The sequence below is a fragment of the Anarrhichthys ocellatus genome, unplaced genomic scaffold (genome assembly GCF_004355925.1).
Source record: "Anarrhichthys ocellatus isolate YVR2014 unplaced genomic scaffold, GSC_Weel_1.0 scaffold4, whole genome shotgun sequence".
Lineage (NCBI taxonomy): Eukaryota > Metazoa > Chordata > Actinopteri > Perciformes > Anarhichadidae > Anarrhichthys > Anarrhichthys ocellatus.
This window is the reverse complement of record NW_022280034.1, coordinates 10,621,678-10,648,358: the sequence shown is the minus strand read 5'-3', so window position 1 is coordinate 10,648,358 and position 26,681 is coordinate 10,621,678. Positions and strand designations below refer to the sequence as shown.

Genomic DNA, 26,681 nt, shown 5'->3' with positions numbered 1-26,681 from the left:
TTCGGGTGCAGTCCCCCTTGCAGCTGGACTAACACCTGGTCACACAGCAGCCACTTGCACCACTATCCGAAATATGGTGATCCATTTTTGGATCTGGTATCAGAGTCCCTGATCTTTGGAGGTGTTGGCAACTTTCCTGACAATGGACCTCGAGTGGCGACTGCCATAGTGACAGCTATAAGCAATTCTGTCGAAAAATCAGCAAAAGCAGCAAACCTATCCATCGTATTCCACCCCACATAAACCCGTATCATCGTCCCAAGCGTCACCTGTAACTTAGATATCGTGACATATAATTTATAGCAGGTTTAACAGCAAATAATCTCGACCACGTCATTCAAAGTCAATGGCCGGACTGTGTTAGTTGGGAAAATGTATCGATGTATTAAAAGCAAAAACGAAAAGAGAATTCGACCGAACCGCGTGCATCCGCTTAAGCATAGATACAATTTCGATATGCATTGGTTGATTTTGCCCGAGGTTGCGTCTGTTTGGGTCAATTTAACGCGAATTGTGCAAAATTGTTCACAGCCCGCATTACTTCCAGCGGGTTTTCCTGGAATAAAAGTTGTTCGCCGCCGCGGATAAATTACAAAAAGTGTGTCCACGTGAAGCCCAATGTCTCTGCTATCAGCCGATGATGTTTTGTGGATCAGTACTCAGCCGTAGCTTTGATATTTGTCAGGAGTTGGAGGATGAAGAAACACAAACAGGACGGCGCCAGTTCCATGGAGTCCGCTAGATCAGCTGCTGGCAGTTGGTGTTCTCAATCACGTCCGCAGATAGGCTTCATAGGCTCACTGAGGCGCCTGTGGAATAAGACACTTAAGTGATCCGGTGCACTGACGCGTCACTCCGTGAGGACATTTATTTCATTCTTACTGTGACAGCAGTTAGTGTGGCATTGTCTGCCGACTCGGACTTTCTGGAAGAAAAGCTTTATTTCTGGCTGTGCGTATATATTTCTGTTTCTGACGCTCCGGTGTAGTCTGCTGAAATCACACCCCATTGGACTTTTTTTTTTCTTTTTGTTAACTAACTCCAAAGAAAAGTCACCATGGCAGAGACGTCGGCCACTCCAGCCAAAGCCAAAAAAGCAGGCAAGCCCAAGAAGCCTGCTTCTCATCCCAAATACTCGGAGATGATAAAAGCAGCCATCGCGCACGACGCCAGCCGGAACGGAGCGTCCCGGCAGTCCATCCAGAAGTACGTGAGGAAGACCTACAAGGTGGGCGAGAACGCCGATGTGCAGATTAAATTGGCCCTGAGGAGGATGGTGGCGGCAGGGAGCCTGCGCCACACCAGAGGCATCGGCGCGTCCGGATCCTTCAGGTGGGCCAAACCAGAGGACTCCAAAAAGTCAGTCAAGGCGCCGGCACCTGCCAAACCGAAGAAGGCAGTGAAGCCCTCCAAACCCAAAAAGGCGGCCAAGCCCAAGAAAGTGGCCAAGACGCCGGAAAAAACCAAGAAGGCACCTGTAAAGAAAGTGAAAAAGGTCGCGAAAAAGGCGACACCGGTGAAAGCCAAAAAGGCACCAGTCAAGAAAGCAAGCAAGGCAGTCAAGCCCAAGGCAAAACCAGCAAGGAGGGCAACCAAGCCCAAGGCAAAGTCACCCAAAAAGGGAGCCAAAACAGGCAAGAAGAAGTAGGACAATATCAGAGAGACAAAGTCACTGTAAATACTTAAGGAAATGTTTTCGTATATGTATTATTTTTGTAAGCTCTCATGCAAACGTATGCTGTTTTTACCAGTAGTTTCCTCTCCATTGCACTATAGCTTATAGATGCTGTAGACATAATTGTGAGCATTTTTTTTTTATTTGGCGTTAATAATGCTGTTCATTTCTATCCGATCCTTGGATTCATACTGGCTAGACTAGCGTCTTTCTGAAAAGGAAAAATGTACATACAGTTGAACTTACGAATAGTCATCGTTAGTGCACGCGGGGGGGCATACTGAAAATACGAATGTGACAATGGTGAGCATTGTTGAGCCTTTACAATGTACAGCCCATATAGGCAGTGGACGTCAGCAAGATTCTCCTAACGGCTCTATAGATGTCACTCAAGCTCCGTTCTGTATGTTTCCTCATGTTCAGACGACTCATACTATACAAACATCCCAACTGTGTTCAGTCGCTTTTAAAGACTGGTTTTACTGCAATTCAATAAACCTTTGTCATCTTCTACAAAATGTGTTGGCTCAACTTATTGCGCGCATTTTACGCGTGCGTAATTTGCTTGGTGAAGCAGTCAGAGGGATTTCTGTATTTTGAAGAATAATAGGTTTTATGTAATCTGCTTAATAGCCTGGAGACATTGTCGCCTATAGATATCAGACATGTTAACCAATTAAGGGCACTGCATGAAATTACAGCTATTGTACACCAAGCTGGTGCAGACAAAACCCACCCATGGAAGCTCCAATGCGAGGGATGGTGTTCTGTGGCAGAGGCTGATACACGTGGGTGGACATGTAAAACAGAAAACACTGACACTTAGACTACGCGTGTTAATATCATGCAAATTACCAGAATCGTGCACTCTGAATGATCTTTTCATGCTTTACCAACTAGTCATGGGGGCAGACAAGTACGTTGCAGAACACGCAGTGCTACGAAGTAAAAGCCTGTGTACCATAGATATTCCATGGTGAAATAAACGTGCACAAAAAGAAAAAATAGTCACTGAAAGTGATAGGACGGTGGTAAACAAGGTCAAGAGATTGAATTGCGGGGGGAATCCTCTGTTAAACTGGTCTGAACATTGTGTGCAGTCAAACTGCACCAAATACGGAAAATAAAGGTTAAAAAACAGCAGTTACTATTCTTTTCACCGTCTATTCTTGCACGTCTCTACTGTATCAGTGCGGCGGCTTTGCAGACACACCCAGCGCTCAATACTTGGCCTCTCACCTGACATGCAACACCGCCATCTAGTGGTGTCCTCCGAGAATCGACGACTCCTCTGGACTGCAGTTGGGACCGAGACGTCAGAAGCAGACTGGAGTCAAACTGATAAAAGTCAAGATCTCGACCTCTCTCTCTCTCTCTCTCGATCTCTCTCTCTCGCTGAAACTGGTCCGATATCAGCAAACTAACCGAGTAAAACTGATTCATGCCGAGTGATCAAAGCAATGCATCCACTCATCGAGGCATGGTATTGGTGTTGCGTCAGCATGGAGTATGTCGGACATATTACAATAAAGCACAATATTCATCTTTCATCCCATCATCCATAACGCCTTTTGGGCAAAAGCTCCCCATCCAGTCTCGTCTGGTCTTTTATTAAGCATCTAAATCAGTCTGTAAGAAAGACAGCAATGTTTTAAAAGTCACAGAAGTGTATTCTGCAGAAACACCAGGTCCCCGGCTAAATCAAGCAACAAAACACACACAAGATGACAGACTCATGTTGGAAAAACAATGCAATGGCAGATTATGCAAGAGTATATTAATAGAAAGAATAAAAAAAAAAAAAAAAAGAAAAAAAAAAAAAAAATCACAGATCATTAACTTATTTCAGTCTCAATCAAAATCAATGAATTCCATTTCAATGTGAACAGAAAGAAGCAGATTCATTTGACCAGATAATTAAGGTTTGCTTGGCCTCCTTTTGCCGCATAAAATATGTTCTGACTTTTTGCAGATGCATCAACAAACCACCATTCCTCTTCATGCACATCGCTCCCTGCCACAGCAGAGGAGCGGAGGCAGGCCTTACTGCTAAAAACATTCAAATATTTCATTTGTAGACATAACAATGTGCCTAAAGGGGAAAATAACATGCTTTTGACTACTCATTGCCGCTGGAGTTATTTGGCAAGTCAGATAAGAATATCTGACTTGCGTGGTCATTGCGTGACCATTGCGTGGCATGGTCAGAAGGAAGAGTGCAGTTCATAGGAGATATTCAGCAGCAGCTAGTCAGGATGTTTGCTCTTTATGCTGAGCTTTGGTTCTTCAGTCAAGTCAATTTGGCATTTTTATATTTTACGCTTAAGAAACACAGTATGTTTATAAAAACTCCCAAAACTCACCATTTACACCCAACACATAATTGAATACACGTTAGACGGGAATATCTTGGTGCATTTCCTACCCTTTGATAAAGCACCCGTTTGGATCTTAACAGTTCGTCGTGTGTCAATGCACCGAGCGGTGGCAGGCTGACTCCTGGACAATGTAAGGCAGAAAAAGCTGAGCACAGCAGCGCGGGGGAAGAATTTGAACACTTTGCTTCCAGTTTCCTTTGAAGTGTCGCAATCAACGGACTCGGAGGGAAGGACAAAGTGAAGAGGAGCAGAGATATGAAGAGTAAAACGATGCGGCGGGCTTTGAATCTGGTCTCTGATGTTTTTGCCTTCGTGGATGGATTGATGGAGCGTCAGGCTGCAGCCGATTGTTGATCATTTAAGTCTGGCGACGGCTCTGAAGACGGCAAAGCCTAGAACGGCAACCACAGCCGAGCCCAACGCCACTCTCAGCCAGAATGACGTGTTGCTCATGTTGGAACCATTCAGGTGTCTGGAATGGAGGGAAAAAAATAAGTTCAGTCACACAATGCAACACAACTAAAATCATGAGCAAAACGAATGCCTAGCTACCTACATCTCTACCGATCCCTGTTGTCAATGTTTTAAACATTCTACTGTAACTGATCTTTATATTTTCAATGTCTACGTACGGGTATACTGCTGCCCACGCGAGCCTTTTGTAGATGCTCTTGCTGGTGGAGTCGAGGAACAGGCTGGAGAAGGGCAGAGGTGGAGGCAGTTGGTGTTTATAACAGAACTCTGCTGGAGTCGTCCCGTGGAACTGCTTGACCTCAGGAAGGTCCACCTTGGAGGCGACCAGCACACACGGGATGTTGCTCTCCATGTAGTGTTGCTGAGGAAGAAATGGGATTAAGAGTAAAAAAAAAACAAAAAACGTCAGTTGAGAGAAAAGAGAATTTACCTCGTTTGCAAGTCGGTCATAATGAAATTCAAGTAAACCCTCATAGTAATACACAATACATGTAAACAAAGTCACTTTTATTCGAGCTCGTCATCGGTCCAAGCTAAAAATAAATCTCTGGTCCCTCTTTTCGCCATTGCTGTTCTTCCTCCGCAGTATTTTCTGCAACTAAACAACCAACTGCAGAGTGTGTAAAGTCTGCTTCCTGTTTACATGCACACGCCCAGTGTACGAGAGTGGTCATGTGATATGCGTTTTCAGGCGTTGTAGTGTGGACGGAAATTATAATCATAAACGGTGCTGAAGCGCTTGTGTGGACAGAAATGGTTTTCGTTTTAAAAAGGCCATTTTAAATGAAAATGTAGTCGGGTTGCTGTAGCCTGAGAGTAAGCCGGTAATACAGGACCTGTTAACATGGGGCCTATTATTCCACTAATAATCAGAGTAACAGACCAACACCATGTGTCTTCTGTACACACCTTGATCTGAGTAAATACTTCATTCATAAATAATAAGCTACAAGCAGCTCCGTCTCTCTTATTTGCCCATTCTGAAGTGCTGGATTCAACAGCACAAACTAAAAATGATAATTAATAAATTACATGCGTCTGTAATTGTGCCGTTACTCACCTTGTATATACTGGCACAATAGTCAAAGGAATGTGGGTCACTGGTGTCATACATGAGACACGCAACATCACAGTTGGCGTCTGACGCCTTCAGGAACTCGACCTCCACATCCACCTCATTGAGCTGCACAGGGAGGAGAAGTGTGCTTATGGTATTAATCAGGGTCAGAGGTTAAAGGTCAACATCAGGCTCAGGATGGGAGCTACTTACTATAAGGTACTTCTCCTGGTTGCTAACTTGGACAGTGTTTATGGCGTAGGGGGAAAAGGCACTGCTGGAATTTCTTTTATTCTGTAGAAGGCAAACAAATATTACAGGAAACCACCACCACTACCTAGCATTATTAAAAGTTAAGAGAAGAAGTTTTAATAATGCAAAGCTTCGTATTTACGGTTCCAGACTAGCAGATGGTGCCATACCACAACGTTGCGGCCCACAAAGGCCTGGAGGAAGGCGGTCTTGCCAGTCCCCCGCGGTCCGATCACCTTGCAGAGAAACACTGACCGCTGTGTCTGGCGTCTCTCCAGGTCCGCCTCTTTCTCCTGCGTTACTGCACATGTAAACAAGCAGAAACACTCAGTATGAACACAATGCTCAAACACACAGGGCATAACAACTAGGTTTAGAAATGAATGCAGGTACACATTACACCTGTGTAAGTGCAGTTTTAGGCAACACGACATTACAGATGGAAAGTCAGAGGAAAGGACTAATCGTCACAAGACATGTAGAGGATAAAACTTAAAAATAACTAAAATAAATAACTAAAAAGTTGACTCGGGAGAAACCAACTACAAAATAAATCACTAATGGGACAAAAACTGTCAAGTTTGGCTCGAAGGTGCTGCCACAGGGAAGTTAAATCAAGCCTGTATATTAACCATTTTAGGATATCTGGGACTTAGCTTTTATGTCGTCACTCTAAACTGTTCGACTTGACTCAACTATTCACACACACACACACCTGTGATTGCGGTGGTCTGGGACTCCTGCTCAGTGAGGATCGGGTAGCCGAGGTATCCTAGGTGCTCCAGGCAACGGTGGATGTCAAAGTACGCAGAGAGCCTGCGTGTGACGGGATTGACATACATGTGACTTTGAACTGTGCGGGACATACGTTGCTTATAAGTGCGCAAAAAGTGTAAAGCTAGTGCATGCAGTCACATTATATCATTAACGAGAGGCGAGAGACTTACGTCCACTGACAAAGGTAGCCGTGGTGAGAGATGTAGCCCTCGTCTGTGGTGGGGACAGTCATGTAGACCTCTGCACCCCACGGCATGTAAGGACACACGCAAAACAGGTTCCTAAGCTCTGCCGGTGACAGGGCAGAGTCTTTGTCCTGAGAGGGAAAAACAAGGAAACTCCTTAATTGCATGTGACATGGAGAAAACTAAGACAGGATTTGAAATACTTCCCCCTAATATATTCAACACATAACAATATTGTTTCAATGACATTTCTCACAACATTTAACTGTTACAGTTTACTGTCCAGTGGGACGTTGTGACCAAAGGCGACTAGGTTTGCTACTCACTTCATCGTACTTGTCGAACAGCCGCTGGAGGAACTGGTGACCTAAACGACTGAACTCTGTGGTGCAGCCGACTGGAACTCGTAGTCTGACAACAGAAAAACAACAGTTCGATATTTAGATACCTGAGCATTCCTAGCTAGTGCGTACACACATAAAGATAAAGCCAAATGGAAACAGAGAATCTGAGATAGATAGCAATGTAGAACCCACGGACACGGACCTTTATTCTCCAATAATATTACAATACAGCCTGTTGTAACACTAGTTATCAGCAGTATAGACATTTGCATCCGAGATGACGGATACAGTATGATGGTGCCGTGGACATACTCGGGGTAAAGGTAATCATCAGTCAGCTCAAGGTTGTCGTCGTAACCAAACATCCTGAGGATGGTCCACGTGGTTTCATGTCGGCCCCTCTGGATGAATAACGTATTCAGAAACAAGAAGCCTGAAATAGAAGACACACACACACACACACACACACAACACGTGGCCATTAGTTGAGTGTGGCCTTGCAACGACACCATTTAAAGTCGCATGTTGTCATTCGTGTCCGGCTGTTACCATTTAGGGTGAGGCCATTGTCCTGCACGCCGTCATTGGTGTTCTTCCAAACTACTGTCTTCACATCTTCTAAGGCTTGAGGTGCCAGAGGATTCCCGAAACAAGATTTCTACACATAAAGATAGATTTTCTTATATAGCGAACAAATGGCTTGTGTGCAAATAAGTGCTGAGAAGACATTATGTCAAGTGATTTGTCACCGTTACCTGAAAGCAGTTGAGTTCAGCGTCACTGAGGATGCGGTCATTGTCCTGGTCGGAAATGTAAAATATCCTGCTTAGGGCTCGGACACACAGTTGTTTCAGCTGGGGACAAAAATGTTATTATTAATCAACCAATCTTTTTCATGCACAGATGTAAATAAGTGGACAGAGAGAGAGAGAGACACGCTGACTCCACAGTGAGCATCACATCTGACCTGTTTGTCCTCGGGGTCATAAAGAGGAGCAGTGGGGTGAAGAACGGCCTTCTGTGCATAGTAGAACAGCTCGGAAATGTTTTTCAAGTTCTTTGCAGAACACTTGAAAGAGAAAGAACGGCAGAAAGAACACAGATACAATTATCCAAGCAATCTAAAAGGTTTAGATAAAGTGTGCATGTGGAAATATTTGTGTGTGCATGTCAACGCTACAGTTAGCGGGTGTAACCAGAGTGCAGTGATAAGCACACTGGATGCGTCTCACCTCAACACACGTCTCAATCTCAGAGAACTGGTTCATGATGGGAAGAATGGTTTCCATCGAGCTTCCACAGCGAAGATCAGACTTGTTTCCCACGAGGATGATGGGAACTCTGATTAAACACAAGGAGACAGGCTAACTCTCAATAAAACAGGTTATTTTTTAAACAGAGGCTTTCCTGTAAATCAGTACTCATTCAACCGGAGTGGACTGCGTGCAGGGTCTTATTCTGGACAATTTAGCTACAAATTCCCAGATTACCAAGTTTGCCAACATTACATGCAAACAGTAAGGAAGAGTGCAAAGTTCATTGGCACAGAAGAGCTAAGGTAACACACACCCATCGACAGCATACAAACATACTTGTTCCCTTTCTCTGCGTCACCGTTAACTAAAGGTATCCATTTAGTTTTGATCTGAAAAAAAAAAACAAGAGGCAGAAACAAGTGCAATTTGTATTTTAAATGCATTTAGTAATTGTAATGTACAGTATGTGGAAAGCTTGTACAGTACGAGACAATATATACCAGTTAGCAGGTTACTACCTTGTCTATTGTTTCCTCATTGGTGACATCATACACTACACACACCACATTAGCCTGTGTGGGTTAGAGAAAGAACAGCTGTGAGGGACCGTATGCCAAAAACAGGATTCACAGGATTCAATAAACCTTGAATACATTTATAATAAAATGCTACTAAAACGAAACAAAGACATCCATTTATATGGCTTTAAGGTTGTTATTCTTAATCAGGGGTGGCACAGCATTGCTCAACATTATTCCAGCCCAATGGAATCCTTCAGTGCATCTGGTTTTGATCTCATTTGTTAAATCAGATGGTGTTCAGTATGTTCATTGGTGGTGTAAGGTGTACTTACCTTGACGATCTCATTTCTAAGGATTTCATCACTCTGCTCTTTTTCTGTTAAAGACAGACACAAACATATCAAAGTCAAGATACTCAGACCTTTATGTTTCAACAAACCCCACACCCACCCACCCACCCACCCACACACACACACACACACACACACACACACACACACACACACACACTTTTACAGTGCGTGTCTTAATGTGCAACAAGCATAGAGACCAGTCAGAGGAATGAATAGCGGTGGTCCTCCGCATTACCTGAGTAGTCCACTATATGTGTGGGCACCTTCTCTGGAGTCACGTCAGCAGGGATGGTGATCTCTTCAGCTCTGGAGGGAACCTTTCAGAGATCGCAGACAAATTGTCAACCATCACTTAATCAGGATAACACAAACACACACTTTCCATAAGCCATAAGCTGAAATGCTGGGCAAATTTCATTTTTGGGGGAAAAAAACAGTAGTGCAAAATGTATTCGTCATTATACCATAATGTATGATATAGAACATTTCTCCATGCATTCTGGTGTACCTACAATAGTATACATTTACCAGCAATTGTACTTAAACTAAAAGAAGCTAAAAGTCACACAGAAACACTACCAGTGGCCACATAGTACAGAGCAGAACGAGTTGATTTGAACATGTCAAACAAAGCACAAACATGCTGCAAAAGCCACAATATGTTGCAAAAGCCCACGTTAGATTCAACCTTTCTAGTGAAGTATAAACTCCAGGGCGACCACTTTGGATTTTTATCATATTGAGCAATATATTGGAATTGTTGAGTGTATGAAACAAACTTAAAATAATTGTTTTTGAAACACAGCAGAGGTGAATAGTTACACTGAGACTTTTACCTCCTCTGGGAATTCTTCTCCAACCAAAGACATGATGAGGGATGTCTTCCCCACCTTGGCTGTTGGAGGAGACAACATGAAGTGAAGGAGAGAAGCTGCCAGAGAAAGACTCTAGGATCCTTATTTGACTTGTGTGGTGAAGTGATCGCACTTCCTGTAAAAGGACATCAATCAGCTACTAGCAAGTTAGCCATAACTATTCTTTATTATATAGGGTGTAATAGTGCTACTCGTTAATATGGCATGTAGTTAGTAAACACTATCGTATTGCAACTATACAGTTGAGTCTACAGCCACAGAAAATGTCATTGATACACATACAGAACATACGATAACAGTCATACTGTACCGTTACCCACTATATACAGCTAGCTAGCTAATGGTAAAAGTGTCACTTTCAGTAAAGCATGGTCATATGTTTAGTTAAGAGATGTAATGTTGGCGTTAGTTTATAAAGCAATTGTCTGACTGCAGCTTCCGTTAACGTTATATTTAAAGTTAGCGTTAGTTTGCTAACATGTCGATGCTCAGACTCACAGAGAACTTTTAAAATAAGACAAGTGTATTTATTGTGTAATGCGGCTTTATGTTATCTCACGGAAACAAAAATCACGTTTACTAACTTCTGTTCGGCTGCTAAGTTAAGCTAACTAAGTTAGCGTTAAGTTACTAAATTAGCTAACCGTTCACAACTTCAAACTAAAGTTACTCTGAGCTAAATTAGCATAGCGGAAAGTAGCGTTTGGAAAGCGACCACTTAGTAGAAAACATATATATTAGTGCAGACATAAATGTCCCTGTTATCTCCACCATGCCACCAGGAGTAGCCAACATAAATCCAGCTACAAGTTCGTAAGTTAGCTGCAAGAGCTAATGTTTGCTAACGCTAGTTTGTTAGCTTGGGTTCAGCTGTCAATGCGAATGACTTACGCTCCCCCAGCAGGAGTATCCTGACATCTTGCTTCATGTTTCTCCTCTGGTTGACCAACAGTCACACGCGCTACAGTCCTACACTGACATTTATCGTTCATTTGAATGCCAAATGTCTAGCTAAAATCAAACGTGTGCCTCTCCACAGCACCCAAGGTGAAACCATATCATTCCGGTTCACAGAGGAGACGGTGAAAACACGCCCTCTGCTGGCCGAACACAGGCCCTGCAGCCCACGTGAGCTTCTCGTGTTTTGCCTATAAAATGTTCAACAAAATAAAAATGTTCATGGTGGCATAAAGTCTCATCAGAGATGAAGCTTTATCTCAATAACATAGTAAGCCTAATTTATATTTAATTAGAGTTCCTGGATGGAGCAAGATATGCATCGACAGCGACTGCTTCTGTAATTTATGTGCATTTGATAACTTTAAACTTGTACAGGAGCACAGCTCTTCAGTAAATTACCTTTGTCTACCCAAAATTGTCCCCCATTAACAGCGAAATAATTTGTTAATCCTTTACTGTAACGATATCAAACCAAGGTAAGGAATTATATTTGTAGCTATATTCAAATTTCAGCACTTTTCAAACGACAGAGATGAGATGGATGGATGTCATGTTTTTATGAGTCGTTAATAAACCTTCATTTCCTTAACAGTGAGGTGATTATTCAGAGTAAAACAATCCCTTATAACAACACCATCATGCTCATGATCATGTAATATACGGTTTAATTATCAAAGTGATGCCGCTGCCTGAATCTTAAAGATATAGCCTTGTTAAAACTATTTTTAATAATCTTTACAGCCTGTGAAATCTGAATCAAGAATGAATTGTAATACAAAATGTTAATAGCAGTCATATCCAACATTTTTGGGGTGATTCTCAAAACCTGAATCTCCACCTTTCCTCCTCCAAACCTCCACTTCTGCTTTTGTTGTGGAATCCATTGCACAGGAATATCACCAGGAGTTATGTGTATATGATACAAAAATCTCCGAAGCAAAAACAAGGGAGGAAATGGAGAGGATAATTTGAGCTCTCAATAATGACAGTATCCCAGTTCCAATGTGACAGAAAGACCTTTGTGTCTGTTAGCAAAAATGGAAATCCGAGAAGATTCATGCAAAATGTTCTGAACAGTACATCTGTCCTCCATCATTCTGATCGAAGGACAAGTAAAAGTACACGTCTTTGGCTGCAGCAGTCTCTCCTTTTGTATGTGTGCGTGCACAAACCAGGCATTGTTGGAGTGCTCTTACATTACAGATTGTTATTGCTCATGCTGAGATAACAGCTCATGCTGCAATAACAGCTCATGCTGCTTCTCATTTAAACCCCATCCAATCCCACAGCAGCCAACAAACTGTGATTCTATTTACCACTGAAAAACAGTGGACAGGACAGCAACTGTTATTCTCTGTAAGGAAATCTAAAATAGTCAAAAATGAAAAATGACTGGACAGGCAACAACAAATCTCTTCAACAAATATGTATTCTAAAACCACACACATGAAAAAAAAAAAAACTCCACAAAGCTTCTCTGCAAATTATTACTATTTCTCTACAAATATTCAATGAATAAAAAAAATAAATATAGAACAATCTAATTACATAAAATAAAGATTTAAACCAGGAACCTGTGAACCAGGATCAACAGATGTGAGGCCCTCAGAGGCCCTGCACCTCCCACAGCAGGATCTCATTAAAAGCTACAGTGAAAAGAAGCGTCCCTGACGGAGAGAAGCGACACGTCTGCAGTGAGTCACTGTGCTGCAGGAAGTCCTGGAACCTGCCACTGGTCGACTTGATCAACTTCAACACTCGCTCTGATAAGAAATGAGACATAACAGGGAGAAAATATTCACAAACATGCTCCAAGCTTATAATATTAAAATCTCATTTATTTACTGTAACAATATGGATTTACATCATGAAAAACAAGGGCCGAGTTTACCTTTTGATCCCACAGCTATGAGCTGACTCTTACAGGACAGGCTAAAACATGTGGCCCAGTCGGGCAGGGCAATCTTTTTCATTATCTGTAGTAAAAAAAAAACACACATTGTGTGATTACACGCACATCTGTGGACATTTTGCCAGCAACATTTGCTCTGTACAGGTACAGGAAAAACACTGTGGTAGAGGAGTGAAGCAGTGGGTGCTTGCGGTACCTGTTTTTTAGTCAGGCTGTAGAAGGACAGCTCCTTCTCTACTCCATAGCCAGTGTAGACCACCAGGCTGGGGTCTGCAGGGCAGAAGGCAGCCAGACTGGGAGGTGGGCGGTCACCCTACAGCACAAAAGGGTTACAAAAATATTAGACGTGCAAAGGTTTGACACGGACAAAGCACTTTTTATTTTGCAAATTTCCTAAAGGAGGTTGCAACAATATGCTGAAAAATGTAAAACTAATGCTTTAGATATAATACATTTAGAATAAAAAGGCTTAGAGGTTAAGTATCCGCAAGACTTAAAAAGAGATAAACCGCAGCACTCAACATTTGGAGTGGTATTTCTAGTCGTTATCACTATGTACTACTACTTAAAACACAGAAGGTACCCCAAAATAGGCCGGAGCAGGAAATGTCAGCCAGTCAAGCAGCTCGCATTTGTCCCTCGACCAATCGGCAGCCCACACACTGACGCGTCTGTCAGCACTGGCAGCCAACCACATCTCGTTGCCTTCCAGGCCGAAATGCTTACACTGAGGATTGGAAGAGAAACGGCTTCAGATACGGATGAAAAAATGTCATTATAATGTCAAAAGACAGGAAAGGAAATGTCAGGTAACCTTTTTGTATGAGAAGCAGGCAGAAAGCCCATCAGGAGCACGGTTACTGGAGAAGCCAAGTGTACGTATACGTTGTACGATACATGAAGGGGATTTGTGAAGTGAAGCTGAATTGAAAACATCATTTCAAAACAGAATACATGTAAATCTACTCAGGAAAGTATTCAATGTGTATGAAATAGACAATCAGGCTGCTATTGTTATATTATTCTGCCTGATGTATACAAATATTCAAGTCATTCCTCAACATTTGAAATAGATTCCATGTGGCTTTTTGAGACTCGGCGCCGTTTCTAAATGTGTTGATGGCACTTGGAACAAAAATCCACATTTGTAAGTAATGGCCGATGACATTTTCATATAAATAAATGTCAATGTTTCCATTTCTATATGATTAATAGTGATTATTAAGAACAAACCAAGTCATTTAAGAGTATATATTCGCAGTGACAAGCTTCGGTCAGAGGTGATATGTAGTTGCCAGCAGAAACATCAGTTCCTCGTGCATTTAGAGAAGGAGATTCAAACGTCATGCAGAATCAGTCTCCATGGGGAAGTCGAAAATGTTTCATTGATAAGTGATTGCTGTTAAAGAAAGGCCTTAGCAGTGCACTCCAGGACAATATTTTGTGGTTAATAACAGTAATTGTTGCGGCCGTTCAGGGGCTATTCTAACCTCTCTCATTATACTTCTATTGTGCTGCCATGTTCCGCTCTGTTAAAGCGTCACTCCTTGACTCGATTCAGTGAGCTAACCTGTTCATTCACACACTGGATGGTGGTAATCAGCGCTCCTTTGTGGTCATTGATGACCCGTATAGCCGCTCCATTCACTGGGCTGCTGACGGCTATCAGACCATTCTTCCCCGCTGAAAGGATCACATGACCTGTAGGGGGCCAAAAGGTGTTACGGAGCCGAACCGGATGAAACATAGCTGCTTTAATATAACAGGAAACTTACTGCGAGCACATGGAATTGATTATTTCATCATAAAGTAAGTTGAATGCAGGAGATGCAGGTTATTAAGCTGTTGCTATCCTCTCTCACCGTGAGCAGAGTACTGCATGGCAGTCACAGCCACTTGATGGGGATGCAGCTTCATCTCCATCTCTGAAGATGAAAGCCGGAAGATCCTGAGGGTCCCGTCGCTGTATCCTGCTGCCACACATGCACTCTCCTTACGAGAAGAAGGGCTCCAGCACACACAGCCACAGGCCTGACCCACAGAAAAAAAAACATAGGGGGGGTATTATGTAAGGGGCGAATGCTGTTATGATCAGATCAAGTCAAACATTCTCGTTTCACCACAATATTTAAATCTGCTTGGAGTAGAAGCACTAGGAGACCCCCCCACGCAACTTACTGTCTCAGATGCTTCATCAAAGTCCTTGAGCTTGTACCAGACCTGAGCCACCTATCACTTATATAATAAGTATATTATAATATTAAGCGTATCCTCTCACCTGACTGAGCACCTGAAACTGCACCACCAGCTCGTTGCCAGGGACCGACCACACCCTCACGCTGCCGTCCTCGCTGCAGGTGGCAAAATGTCTCTCGTCAGCGCTAAAAGCCACATCATTCACCTGGACGGCACAGAGGAGCACACACAGAGAATGAATATCAATACTGGTACAATATGCTAATATTAGCAGCACGACCCTCGCACACAGAGTCACATAAGGTCATTTTCATTACTTAAATTTGATCATCTTTATTTCCAGGCGCTAACGTTTCGCAAACTGAGTAAAATATGAAATACTCCTCTTCCTTCGGGATCGCCTTTGATGTGTGATTGACAGGCCATTAATACAGACCAACCATCAACCCATTATGATTATGCAAAACAACACACTTGCCTCCCAGTTATAAGCTGTATGTTCCAGCTCCTGCTGGAGACACAAGATGTGCATGTGGTTACTTTTCACACTGGTACCTTGGTCTTGTGCCCGCTGACCAGCCGGATGCTGCCGCCGTCTGACCAGTTGATGTACCAGAGGGTTCCCGCTGTGGTGCCAACGATGCCCATGTCCATAGTGTTATCAAATGCTGCACTGATCGTAGTTCCGTCCAGCATGATCTCCTGCTCCAACACCACCATGGTCCCACTGAGGAACAGACCGAAAACAAGGAACCCCTTATTAATGACATGGCCACAGGAGGATGAGATGGAACCAAACCGTCATTCTTTGTCTGTTTCACACAATAGACATTAACGCATCGAAAATTTGATAGAAACTGTAATGAAACTACACAGGTGACACTGACTGACTGTGTATGGCACGTAGGCCTTCATCACATAAGAACATTAAAGTATATTAAAGAAACGGAAAGACTCGTAGGAGAATAAACTACATACAGACCTGTCTTCCTCATTGCAGTACTTTTCCTGAGGCGTCACGCCCTGTAAAGCATCTACGTCCCACAGTCGCAACCAGCGGGTGTTGCTGCCTGTCAAAAGACGGTTCCCTCGACACAGCAGCACTCCTAAACCAAGAAACCATACCAGTCCTATAACCGTTTGTAGAAACCCAGGAACAGAATGCATGCAAGCAACAAGACTCAAAATGAAAGCAATGGTTTAGGCAATTTGACCAAGTGTAATAAAAGACATCTTCTTAATAGGATAACAAGAAGAGAACTGGTTAGAATATACAGAGGGTCCATTTGTACCGATCTCCCCCTCATCAGCTTCCCAGGTCATGAGGCAGCGCTGTGTGTTCACGTCCCAGACGCAAACGTGTCCCCGATTGGTGGCGGTGAACAGAAAGGAGTCCACGTGGTAGCACAGAGCCGTCAGCTCCGCATCGCCCACTTCTACTGGTGCCTTCACCTTCTGGACCTGCACGTGTGAAGGAGTGGTTAACCCTCATGTACCAATGCAAAGACAACCAAGATATTTAAGCTAACATAGTGGATCAGGGGGGGTGAGTGTTTAGTCAAGCACACTATCATTCTCTCTTATCAAGCCTGTTTTTCTGGGGCCATTTACCTTGAGGTCTACATCTGAGCCATGCGTGTGGATCAGGCAGAAGTAAGCCCCTTGGCTGCCCACACAGGCCAGCTGGCTGGCTGTTGAGGGGCTGAAGGCTGCGTCGTGAATCGGTCCCGACACCCTCACACTGGACAGCAGCTTGAAGGTGTCACTGCTCCACAGAGCCACCTCTGGGTCAGAAAAGTCTCCTGTTGGAAAGAATCAGTGGTCAGTAGTAGCGGAGTACCTCGATTGGCCTTTTTCTTTATTTGTAATCAATTATTATCAAACCGACACTAAACTTGAAGTTTAAATGCTAATGACTGATTGATGCAGTCTAATTTATATTTGACTGACCAGCAGAGAGAAAGAAGCGATCGTCCCGAGAGAAAGCGAGAGTCTGCACTGCGCCCCCGTGGTGGGAGATGGTATTGCGACAAGTTCCATTCTGGACGTCCCAAATGCAGATGAGGCTCTTGCTCCCATTACTGCCACCAGCTGCTGATGCCACCGTCTAGACCATAAGTAAAACAGACAGAAAGCCACCTTCATTTTTGATCTATGATTCCATAAGACACAGGACTAACAGGACATATGCCGAACATGAGAAAGTCCTGGATTTCTTGTGCCCCAAGATTAACGGGTATGAATTTCTCTTAGAGATGATGCACAGACATCTAATCCATTAGCTTGTGAGAAGACTCCCTTTGACCCGCTTTGTTAGACAAAGCGGGTCAAATGGAGGGCACAAACGAGGTCTGCACACTGTGAGGCTCCAAATAAATAAGTTAATTTCTCGTTTGAATCTGTGAGATCTTCCTCAAGCAAGTGAGAAAGAGGAAAAACAGGCATACGTGTGTGATAATCATGCTGTTTAATCAGCATCTTGACATGCCACACCTGTCAGGTGGATGGTTTATCTTGGCAAAGGAAGTGCTCACTAACATGACTTTTAACAAACCGTTGCATCATTTGTGACAGCCAGACAAGAGATCTCCTCGCTGTGGCCCTGCAAGTGTCTCTGGCTTCCTGTATGAAGGTGCTCCACCACCACCACACAGCCACACGAGTACGCAAACAAACCTGCAACAGAAATCGATTGCTGGTTGAGGCGAAACAGTAAACAGTCCCAGTGTTCTGGCGCGTTAGTGTGGACGGAGATTATTTCTGAAACAGAGTTTATTAGTGTGGAGGTAGGCTAAGACTTCCTGGATAAATATCTACTGTTTTTGTTTTACTTCCAGTAGATTGTAATAACCTTGGTCAGGGCTCCACACCATGTTGCCGCGCCCATTGCCATTGTAGCCGATCACTGCTTTCAGCTTTATGCCCTCTTCTCCTGGTTGGGGAGTCACAGCAGCCTGGATCAGAGACAACGTTAAGACACACTAACATACGCCCAGTGACACGAGTCTATCATTAGATCAGGTCGGCATAGTCTTTACCTGATCAAGAGTGGAGGTCTTGAAACGTGGGATAAAGTGCCTGTAACAATCAGGACGGACTGGCTTCTTCCCTTTCAACTCAACTAAGTGACAAATTAGAATAAAAAAAATAAATAAAAAAATCAACCGAAAGCTCCTTCACTGTTAATGCAGGACAATGCAGTGGGGCACTTACCAGTGTTCATATGACCTGTGTTCATGGGAGATGTGTTGACCAGCTCTGTAACTTGGAGGAAGGAGACGGCAGGTCTGGGGTCAGAGGAGGGACCTGAACCAGTGACTGTAGCGGTGGGGATGGTCGGGGTGTCATCACAAATCGACAAGGAGCCTAAAGCTGGAGGAGGGTAACGGGAGAGAAAATATGACTGAGGGTCACAATAAACAACTCTGGTATGGCCATTAGCCACAAATACATGCTTGATACACGTGTAGAGCGTGAATATTGGTATTGCTAAATATTTATTGCTGAGAGCTAAGATATAAACAGTGTTAAACCTACCTCACAGTAGTTAAAAGTGTAAAAGAGAACTAACCCCCCTGTTCAACTTGGTCTAGGGTGCTGATGTCCAGTCGTGATGGCGGTGAGGAGGGGAGGGGTGCCGTCTGTCGAGGCATCCCACTGGACAACTGAACTCCACTAACGTCTGGTTGAGCTGGTACATGAAAACACAAATCCAACAACAATTTTTTCACGAGTAAGAACATTTGAATCAGGTGTATCTTATCGCATGAATACAAACTCTAAATGAAGTTACCTGATTTAGGAGTTGAGATGTAGCTTAATCTTAGAGGGGAACTGTGAGGACAGAAAACACTTGTAAAAGTGTAACACGCACGTTATCGACAAGATTCAAACATGCGATTATTACCGACTGTCTTTTAAGGACTCGACAGGATGTGCCAGGAGGTCCCAAAGGAATATGGCGTCTCCCACCGAGACCACGCCCAGCTGGTCGGGGGTGAAGCTCACCTGGCGGATGGGCTGACTGTGGCCTATGAACATCTGGTACAGAGAACCACGCTTCAGTTACTACCGACACGACATCAACTACTAATACTCCTACTCTAAATGTAGACAACATACTTTCTATGACAGCGATGGTTGCGATGGATGTTTTACCACAGGATTGCACAATTTTAACTGCGCTCAAGATTTAAATTGTATATTTGCACGCTTTAATAGACAGGTTGAAATCAAAGCGTTTTGTAATTAATTCATTCTCACTAACAACTAGATGCTTATTTGACCTACTTACAAATGGCTGCAACATAAGAAAATCCTTAATTGTTGACTACCTGTGAGCTAACATCGAGCTGCATGTTGTAATCCCACACTTTCACAGCATTGTGTCCTGCTGTCAGCAGGAATCGACTGTCCTCACTCACAGCCAGGGACGAGCACTGGTGTTTGTGCACCTTAGACACCTGTCAGGAAGACAGGAATCCACCATGTGATTGAAGAAGAGAATAAAATGACCGTGTGGAGGCAAACTGTACATTCAAGAAGCTCAGCAGTTTTACCTCTCGGAGCAGACGGCCCGTCTTGGTGCTAACCCAGAGGATCTTGTTAGCTGATGTGGCGACCAACAAGTGTTCAGTGGAGGCCGGAGAGAAGCAGACCCTCAGTGCAGAATCAAGACGGGGGCTTTGTACGTCCAAAATACTCACATCGACATGGAGCAACTGGACAGAGATGGAACAGGTCAATGTGGACACATAAGAACATGCATATTAATAAGAACTATTTGTTATTCTTGGGTACATCTTCTGTATGGTGTAAAGTTTTTGGGGAAAGGGTGACGCTGCTTCACCACTCCTTCATAACTGTTGCATGAAATCTGATCTAATTTACTTGAGCAATGCGACAAATAGCGTGGTGCCGACAGTGTGCAAGATACCTCATCCAGAGACTGCGAGTCGGCGATGGTGACAATGTACTCTGAGGGGCCAATAAAAGCCACACAGCGGCTGTCACTGCTCACTGTGAGAGCGTCTGGAGCGCGCTCGGTGCCTCGGGCCAACACATTACCTAGCCAATCGGGTACAGAGTGAATCAAACAACCCCCGCCTGATATACACAACAGATAAGGATGTGTATGCATTGTCCTATAGTGTTGATAGTTTCACAGTTCACATTTCTGATAAGTGAAGTTAAGGTGTGTTCGTGCATTCGTTTGTGTGTGTGTGTGTGTGTGTGTGTGTGTGTATATACATACACACGACTCTGACCACATTGTGGTCTTCCTCAGAAGCGTTGTAAAGCGCCAAAGAGCCCTGAGAGTCAGCGCTGTACATGAACTCCCCATCCGGAGAGAAGGCAAGACCCACCACTTCACCTCTGTGCTGCCTATAATATACATACACATGTATATGTACAGGCAAATACAAACAAACATACAGAGAAACAAGCATATAGTAATTGTCCCCAATGCAAGCTTTTGGTATCCAAAATGAAGAACTGCAGTCACTGGTGGCGCTGGAGCTTCCACTATAGTTTAGACGTACTTGTGTTCAGCCAGCATCTTGGCACTGGAGATGTCAAAGACTCTGACGATGCCGGAGCTGAAGCCACAAGAGAAGACCTGCTCGCTGGGATGGAAGGCCACTGAGCTGGGGCTGTCCTCCGACACAAAATCATACAGCTAAAGCACAGGAGACAACAGACAGTCAGTTTAACAGTAAATACCAGGCAGTGTCAGTTACTTTGGTGTAAAGATATACTCATTAGTGGAGCATCTTCAAATCAGTACAAATATTTTTTGTTACTCCCAATAATTTGCTTTGGTTTTAGTTTGACTTTTTGTCTGGTTCAACACATTGAAAGACACGGTGAACATGTGTTAACAAAGCATTCAAATAGTAGAATCTGATCATAACAAAAGAGGTGAAAAAAATAAATAAATGTGGTATTGACTGACCTGATGCAAGGAATCCATATTCCAAATGCGCACAGTGCCATCGGATGAGGCTGTTGTGAGATGCCGACGGACGCCATCCACACTGAAGCCGAGCACGGTGTCCGTGTGTGACCTCATCAGCGTGTTGTAACCGCGGCTGCTCACATCGAGGAAACCCAGGCTACCAGTGGAGGAGGCTGCCAGCACCCGAAGGCTGTCTGAGGAGACCGACACCAGGCTCACAGGTCCCTCGTGCTCTTGAAAACAATGACGTGTGTCTGCGTGAGGATGGTGCATTATCTCATATTCATGATTTGAATGTCGGTCATTTTAAACAATGACCTGGGTTGTACTGCCAAAATGTAGTAAAGATTATATGCGTATTGGGACCTGTCAGGCTACTGCTGCAGGTAAACATTACGCCTACCAGCCTCCAGGAAGATGGTAGAAAAATCAAGAGGCCACAGACGCAGGAAGCCATCTTCAGAACCCGTGGAACAAAATGATGAGGACACACTGATGCTGTTGATGGCAATGCCTGGACCTGGGACACACACACACACACACACACACACACACACACACACACACACACACACACACACACACACACACACACACACACACACACACACACACACACACAATGACCCACAGATTCTTAAAAAGTTGTATCCCCTCTTTGAACTACTAAACAACACACCTGTGTTAAAAGTCAATTTCTCCCGGCGGTTTGCATGCTGCTGCTGTGCAGGCAACAGCCTCCTGATGTTCCTAATAACAACTCTGCTGTAGTCGATCTCAAAGATATAGCCACTCCGACTGCTGGCAAATCTATGGTAAGACAATCACAAAAGGGAAATAGTAATCATTTAATCATAATAATAATGTTTTCAGTGGATGAGGTTCATGCTTCTGCCAATCCTTGGTAAACTAGGATGGTTTCAGCGTCTGCTTTGCTCACTCACAGTGTTCGTTCATCAAGATGCTGGTTGGAGGAATTCCCCTCCTCAAAGGCCACGTCAGTGAAGTCCATTGAGTGGTATTCACCCAGGTTGACTGGACAGGAGCGCAGCGTCCCATTCCTGACTCGCCACAGGCGAATATTGTCGCGACCACACGACACCATCCTGAAACCAGCACACTCATAGATGAAGAGATCGAGATTTCTAATTTACTGTCCTTCTAGCTCCCACTGTCTTTCTCTTCATACATCCAGGGCCTGTGTGGTTTGTAGGGCTGTTCCGAATAGTTCGAAGCTTCATTCATCGAGTTGACATTCAAACTGTATTATTTATAACACGGCTGAGTGTCCATACAGCATTTTTCTGAGTTAGTTTGTACTCTGTCTGTTCAGAACATGGTGAATCATGTTGGTAATTATCATTTTTGAGCTGGCTTGTGTTTTAAAGTGAAGTGAAGTACATTTCTTGAGACCAGTTGCATTTTACTCTTGTAACATACTGTAGGTTTTGCCACTACCCATAAAAAAAATCTGCACTTTTGCACCAGGCGCTCAACACCTTCCTTTAATAAGGAGTAAGTGTGAAATAAACTACAATCCAAAAATGTTCCCACTTATGCAAATATGCACTGTTGGCTAAATAAAACAATCAAAAACACAACCCTAATGTAAACACAGAGAAGGGAGGGTACCTTGTATCATCAAAGAAGGCAACCTTCATGGTGAGGACGTCCACATCTGTGTGTGCTTTGGCTAAGATGGTCACCTCTCCACCTTTACTGACGTTAGAAGTGTTCCACACCACCACCATCTATGAAAGATTGAATCAGCGCCACAAACACACAGTCGGCTTGCAGCTTTGCCGAGTCATCGCCTCTAATGAGGGGAGCTGATTTATAGCTAAGTAATGATACGAGGTGTTTCTTTGCACTTTTTCCATCGTTGTCTAATAATTCCCACGGCTCTTGCCACAGATTTATGCTACACTGCAGCTTGTGTTTATTACCTTTATTCACAAATTAGAAAAATAAGCCTTTGAATATTCATCTGGGACAATTTGCATTTGTGTCACTTACCGTTTTACTGTGGCTGTCTTTACCCACTCCACAGAGAGTACCGCCCCCGTATGAGAAGCTTCGAAAAGGGAATGAGAACGAATAAGACAAAAATTAGTGAGCGAGCAGTGATCGACGTACGCTATGACCTCATTGTCTATTGTACATAAAGGCTTGTACCATCTTATCTTAAGAGGGCTGTGTGTGCGCGTGCATAAGCAGTTGGGTTACCTAAGAGATGATAATGAATGAGCATGAATCCTAAACATGGCCAGACAGTTTCCTTTGTGGTAGTCCCACACTCGGACGACACTGTGGTTGCCAGTTTGTGCCGAAGCCAGCAGGGTTGTGTTGCCATTGAAAGCCAGAGTGGATACCTACAGAGAACACGCATGGACAGAAGTTGCACATTGTTTTTGTAATGAACACAGAATCCAACTGCATCAGAAGAGATTCTACACTGGAGGTATCACATCGCAGCTCATTTACCTTATCAGTGTGGCCGATGAAGAACCTCTGCTGTTTCGACGATATTTTCATGGAGACGATAATGGCGTGACACGGATACACCACCGCATCACCCGATTTGCTCCACAGGGCCTACAGTGTCATAAAGTACAGCTGTTAAGACTGCCATTAAGTCTTTGATTGAATGCATTTAATCAAAATCACAAAGTATGTGAAGCCAGCCTGATAAGGGTTTAACTCCGCACGAGCGTACACATTTAGTGGTGGCTCCTCCGAAGCCGATGATTCGATTGAGCCTGAGAATCGGGTCTGGAAGCAGCTTCTAAAAAGTGACGGCAAAAGAATTGTAATGAGTTCTCAAACAAATGCCGTACAGCAGCTGGTTTTATTTCACTCTCTACTGTCCTCGTCTCGCTCACCTCCTGTCTCCGCTCTTTGGACAATGATAGATGGACAGGATGTGGCACTGGAGTGCAAACAAACTGGGAATGTAAAGAGATTAATAGTGTTTCCAATGCTGCCAAACAAATTGTACTGAAAGCACACTGCATTCAAAGAAATGCATTGTACTGAATATGATGTAGGAAAAAGAGAGGAATGTGGTATTTAATTGGATGTTTGTGTTGAATTGAGTCAATAAGAAGCTTCACCTCTTCTTCACTTTCCTCCTCACGTTCGCTGAAGCCGTCCTCAGGATGAACATGCACATGAACTCCCCCGTCATCGGTATCCCAGGGAGGCCTGGATGTGAACGGCTGTGAACTGGAGCTTGTTGACTCCCGCTGATGCTGGTCCCCATTATGGGAAAGCCAGTCATCGCTCTGATGAGTGGAAACTACGCCCAGGTCCGGTAGGTCGGTCACCACGGGTGTTCGATTCCTCAGGAGCTGAGGAGACAGAAGGAGGGAAACACTGACATCTGCCATATTTTCATGGATTTAAAGATACTAAAGTCTTACTGGTTTTGGAGCGGTGATCTGCTGGATGAGAGGCACACGGTCCTTAACTGGTTGGCTGAGGTTGACGCAGCTAGACTCCTCTCTAGTAAGGCTTCTTTGGTCAGAGACACAATCTGGGAGAGAAAGGCAGTCATCTTCAACACATTCCTAATAGAGAGACGTTTGCATGTATTTGAAGCAGAATCCATTTTTATTGCCAAGCAGGCGTTCACATACAAGGAATTTGTTCGGTAATAGTGTTGTTTTTATTAAAAACTCTTTCATCAATAAACAATAAGAAAGAGCAGAATGAAAGAAATTATACAATAATTATTTGTGTGTGGTGCAGAGCGAAATAAAGAATAATTACAATTTCTTTTAAAAGCAACTGGAAAAAGTCAGACCCGAAAACACTTTATGATGAAAATGATGAACAGTGTGTTAATCCTTGACTTACTAGCCTCGGGCTGGAGATTACCTTTTTGAATGGAGTCAAACGGTAACTTTGTTCCCTCCGAGGGAAACCTGTTGGGGTAAGATAAGATAAGGGACTCCATAGCAGTACATGGTGACAGAAGCAGGTAACCTTTTAGTTTCCTTAAATTCATAACAATATAGACTGAAGATCATATTTTATATACAACATGTGCTTTGTGCAAAGAACTCTACTAGTCATACATATAAGATGGTAGTGTCTCTGTAATATGTAAAAATCCATTTCTGAATCTCTGTTGAAGGTGCATTGATACAATTATTTCAGGGCAGATTTAGCTTTTAGCACTATTTCAGTGATGTGCATTGTGGTCCCAGGTGAGGTTACCTTACTTGATATAATCATAGAGGTCATGCCAGGAGACCCCCTTGGGCACAGGATACGACATGTCTCTGGGCATAGGACCTGTTCCCTTAGAAGAAGCCAGACCCATCCTCTTGGCTTCACTGAAGGAAACTCCTGTTGAAAGAGACAATTGCAAAGTAAAGATGTCATACTTCCACAAAGAAGAAGTAGAAATCTGAGGATGCAGTCTGATACTAAATGAAGGGTATGGGAAGAAAATATTGTTTCCTCTAAAAACCAGTAACTGCCATGTATGTAGCTGCTATGTGTTTAGGTATGTTTGAATAAATGAGGATGTATCTGCTGCTCCATGCAGATATGCTGCGGTGTATAATGTATTCATGGGAGGCTCTGTAAAGACTGTGGCACTAAATGTCCTGGAACAGGACAATGAAGAATCTATCTGTTTAACAGAGGCTCACCCGGGTCTAGCAGCAGGTCGCTGGTCAACATGTTTTTCACTGCCATATTGGCGCAAAGCTTAACGGTTTTTAGTTGACTGTGGCAGCGGTTGAGGTAGACAGAGAGTGTGCACTGCAGATCCAGCATCAAACAGGTCCAACGCACTGAAGCGGGGGCTGCACCCACCAAACCTGGAACACGTTGGAAGATTATTTACATTACATACAAACGGACGGCAAATTATCAAAACAAACGCAGGCGAACAATAGTTCATAAGTACAGTTGCGTGTGTGTGTGCGCATGTATTCACCATGTCTTGCAGATTTGGCCGTGCTTTCGTAGACTGAATCCTTTGCAGCTCCGCAGAGGAAAGGAAACTGAAGCGAGGTCGCTGTGGACTTGAACTCTTTGAACATGTTGGAAAAAGAGATACGGACCACCTGGCCCTCCTTCACATCACAGCACACAGAGAGAGAGAGAGGGGGGGGGGGGGAACTCTTCCTTCTTTTAAATGAATTTCAATCAAAGAGATCTTCACATTTATAGTAGACACGGGTGGAATGGTTCACAGTGAAGTACGCTTCTGGGGTTTTCTTTTCAATTGCTCCTAGTTGCGCTTTTTGGGTTTCTTTTTTCTAATTTCTGTAGGTAAAGAAGTTGAACATTTTCGATGGTATTGAACATGAGAATGTGTAGTGTACCCCTTCAGAATTTCAATTAGATTGAAATGGCACAATAGCAAATAACAAAGAATGCAAAAAAAAAAAAAAGCAGCATCAGTGTGGATTAGTCTGTCATTCAAAACAAACTCCAGTATCAACACACACACACACACACACACACACACACACACACACACACACACA

The 26,681-nt window shown here is 43.6% G+C and overlaps 3 protein-coding genes across 4 annotated transcripts in view; 1 reads left to right on the top strand and 2 right to left on the bottom strand.

The window, feature by feature from the left end:
• The first annotated feature begins 796 nt into the window (after window positions 1-796).
• h1-0 (H1.0 linker histone) lies at window positions 797-2,188 on the top strand. The gene has a single exon (XM_031843351.1). It carries the CDS (start codon window positions 1,058-1,060, stop codon window positions 1,646-1,648), a length of 591 nt encoding a protein of 196 aa, XP_031699211.1. The 5' UTR covers window positions 797-1,057; the 3' UTR covers window positions 1,649-2,188.
• A 1,081-nt stretch (window positions 2,189-3,269) lies between these two features.
• On the bottom strand, window positions 3,270-11,197 carry rhot2 (ras homolog family member T2). The gene is made up of 19 exons (XM_031843350.1): window positions 11,039-11,197; window positions 10,109-10,167; window positions 9,508-9,589; window positions 9,252-9,295; window positions 8,917-8,970; window positions 8,735-8,787; window positions 8,375-8,483; window positions 8,110-8,211; window positions 7,898-7,996; window positions 7,692-7,800; window positions 7,455-7,575; window positions 7,125-7,209; window positions 6,784-6,929; window positions 6,552-6,652; window positions 6,007-6,137; window positions 5,798-5,878; window positions 5,588-5,710; window positions 4,686-4,888; window positions 3,270-4,525 (listed from the first exon to the last, which is right to left on the bottom strand). Exons 1-19 carry the CDS (start codon window positions 11,073-11,075, stop codon window positions 4,408-4,410), a joined length of 1,857 nt encoding a protein of 618 aa, XP_031699210.1. The 5' UTR covers window positions 11,076-11,197; the 3' UTR covers window positions 3,270-4,407.
• Window positions 11,198-11,301: 104 nt separating this feature from the next.
• The window catches only part of wdr90 (WD repeat domain 90), a 16,346-nt gene continuing 966 nt past the window's right edge, over window positions 11,302-26,681 (bottom strand). Inside the window, exons 4-43 of one of the 2 annotated variants that reach the window (XM_031843348.1) lie at window positions 26,126-26,264; window positions 25,836-26,006; window positions 25,401-25,527; window positions 25,033-25,100; window positions 24,597-24,709; window positions 24,288-24,524; window positions 24,057-24,119; window positions 23,891-23,959; window positions 23,659-23,769; window positions 23,401-23,546; window positions 23,191-23,248; window positions 22,807-22,925; window positions 22,119-22,280; window positions 21,854-21,984; window positions 21,578-21,694; window positions 21,172-21,407; window positions 20,759-20,895; window positions 20,470-20,600; window positions 20,152-20,282; window positions 19,775-19,936; window positions 19,550-19,678; window positions 19,123-19,256; window positions 19,009-19,049; window positions 18,787-18,906; window positions 18,429-18,587; window positions 18,254-18,336; window positions 18,067-18,169; window positions 17,770-17,891; window positions 17,166-17,322; window positions 16,827-17,017; window positions 16,508-16,676; window positions 16,198-16,321; window positions 15,771-15,942; window positions 15,298-15,420; window positions 14,882-15,050; window positions 14,590-14,720; window positions 13,603-13,746; window positions 13,216-13,332; window positions 12,999-13,083; window positions 11,302-12,870 (exon numbers count right to left, since the gene is read on the bottom strand). In XM_031843348.1, the coding sequence (XP_031699208.1) occupies window positions 12,713-12,870; window positions 12,999-13,083; window positions 13,216-13,332; window positions 13,603-13,746; window positions 14,590-14,720; window positions 14,882-15,050; window positions 15,298-15,420; window positions 15,771-15,942; window positions 16,198-16,321; window positions 16,508-16,676; window positions 16,827-17,017; window positions 17,166-17,322; window positions 17,770-17,891; window positions 18,067-18,169; window positions 18,254-18,336; window positions 18,429-18,587; window positions 18,787-18,906; window positions 19,009-19,049; window positions 19,123-19,256; window positions 19,550-19,678; window positions 19,775-19,936; window positions 20,152-20,282; window positions 20,470-20,600; window positions 20,759-20,895; window positions 21,172-21,407; window positions 21,578-21,694; window positions 21,854-21,984; window positions 22,119-22,280; window positions 22,807-22,925; window positions 23,191-23,248; window positions 23,401-23,546; window positions 23,659-23,769; window positions 23,891-23,959; window positions 24,057-24,119; window positions 24,288-24,524; window positions 24,597-24,709; window positions 25,033-25,100; window positions 25,401-25,527; window positions 25,836-26,006; window positions 26,126-26,264 (5,259 nt within the window). In that variant the 3' untranslated portion in view covers window positions 11,302-12,712. The remainder of the gene's footprint in view (window positions 12,871-12,998; window positions 13,084-13,215; window positions 13,333-13,602; window positions 13,747-14,589; window positions 14,721-14,881; window positions 15,051-15,297; window positions 15,421-15,770; window positions 15,943-16,197; window positions 16,322-16,507; window positions 16,677-16,826; window positions 17,018-17,165; window positions 17,323-17,769; window positions 17,892-18,066; window positions 18,170-18,253; window positions 18,337-18,428; window positions 18,588-18,786; window positions 18,907-19,008; window positions 19,050-19,122; window positions 19,257-19,549; window positions 19,679-19,774; window positions 19,937-20,151; window positions 20,283-20,469; window positions 20,601-20,758; window positions 20,896-21,171; window positions 21,408-21,577; window positions 21,695-21,853; window positions 21,985-22,118; window positions 22,281-22,806; window positions 22,926-23,190; window positions 23,249-23,400; window positions 23,547-23,658; window positions 23,770-23,890; window positions 23,960-24,056; window positions 24,120-24,287; window positions 24,525-24,596; window positions 24,710-25,032; window positions 25,101-25,400; window positions 25,528-25,835; window positions 26,007-26,125; window positions 26,265-26,681) is intronic. The other variant, XM_031843349.1, reaches the window with a different exon arrangement.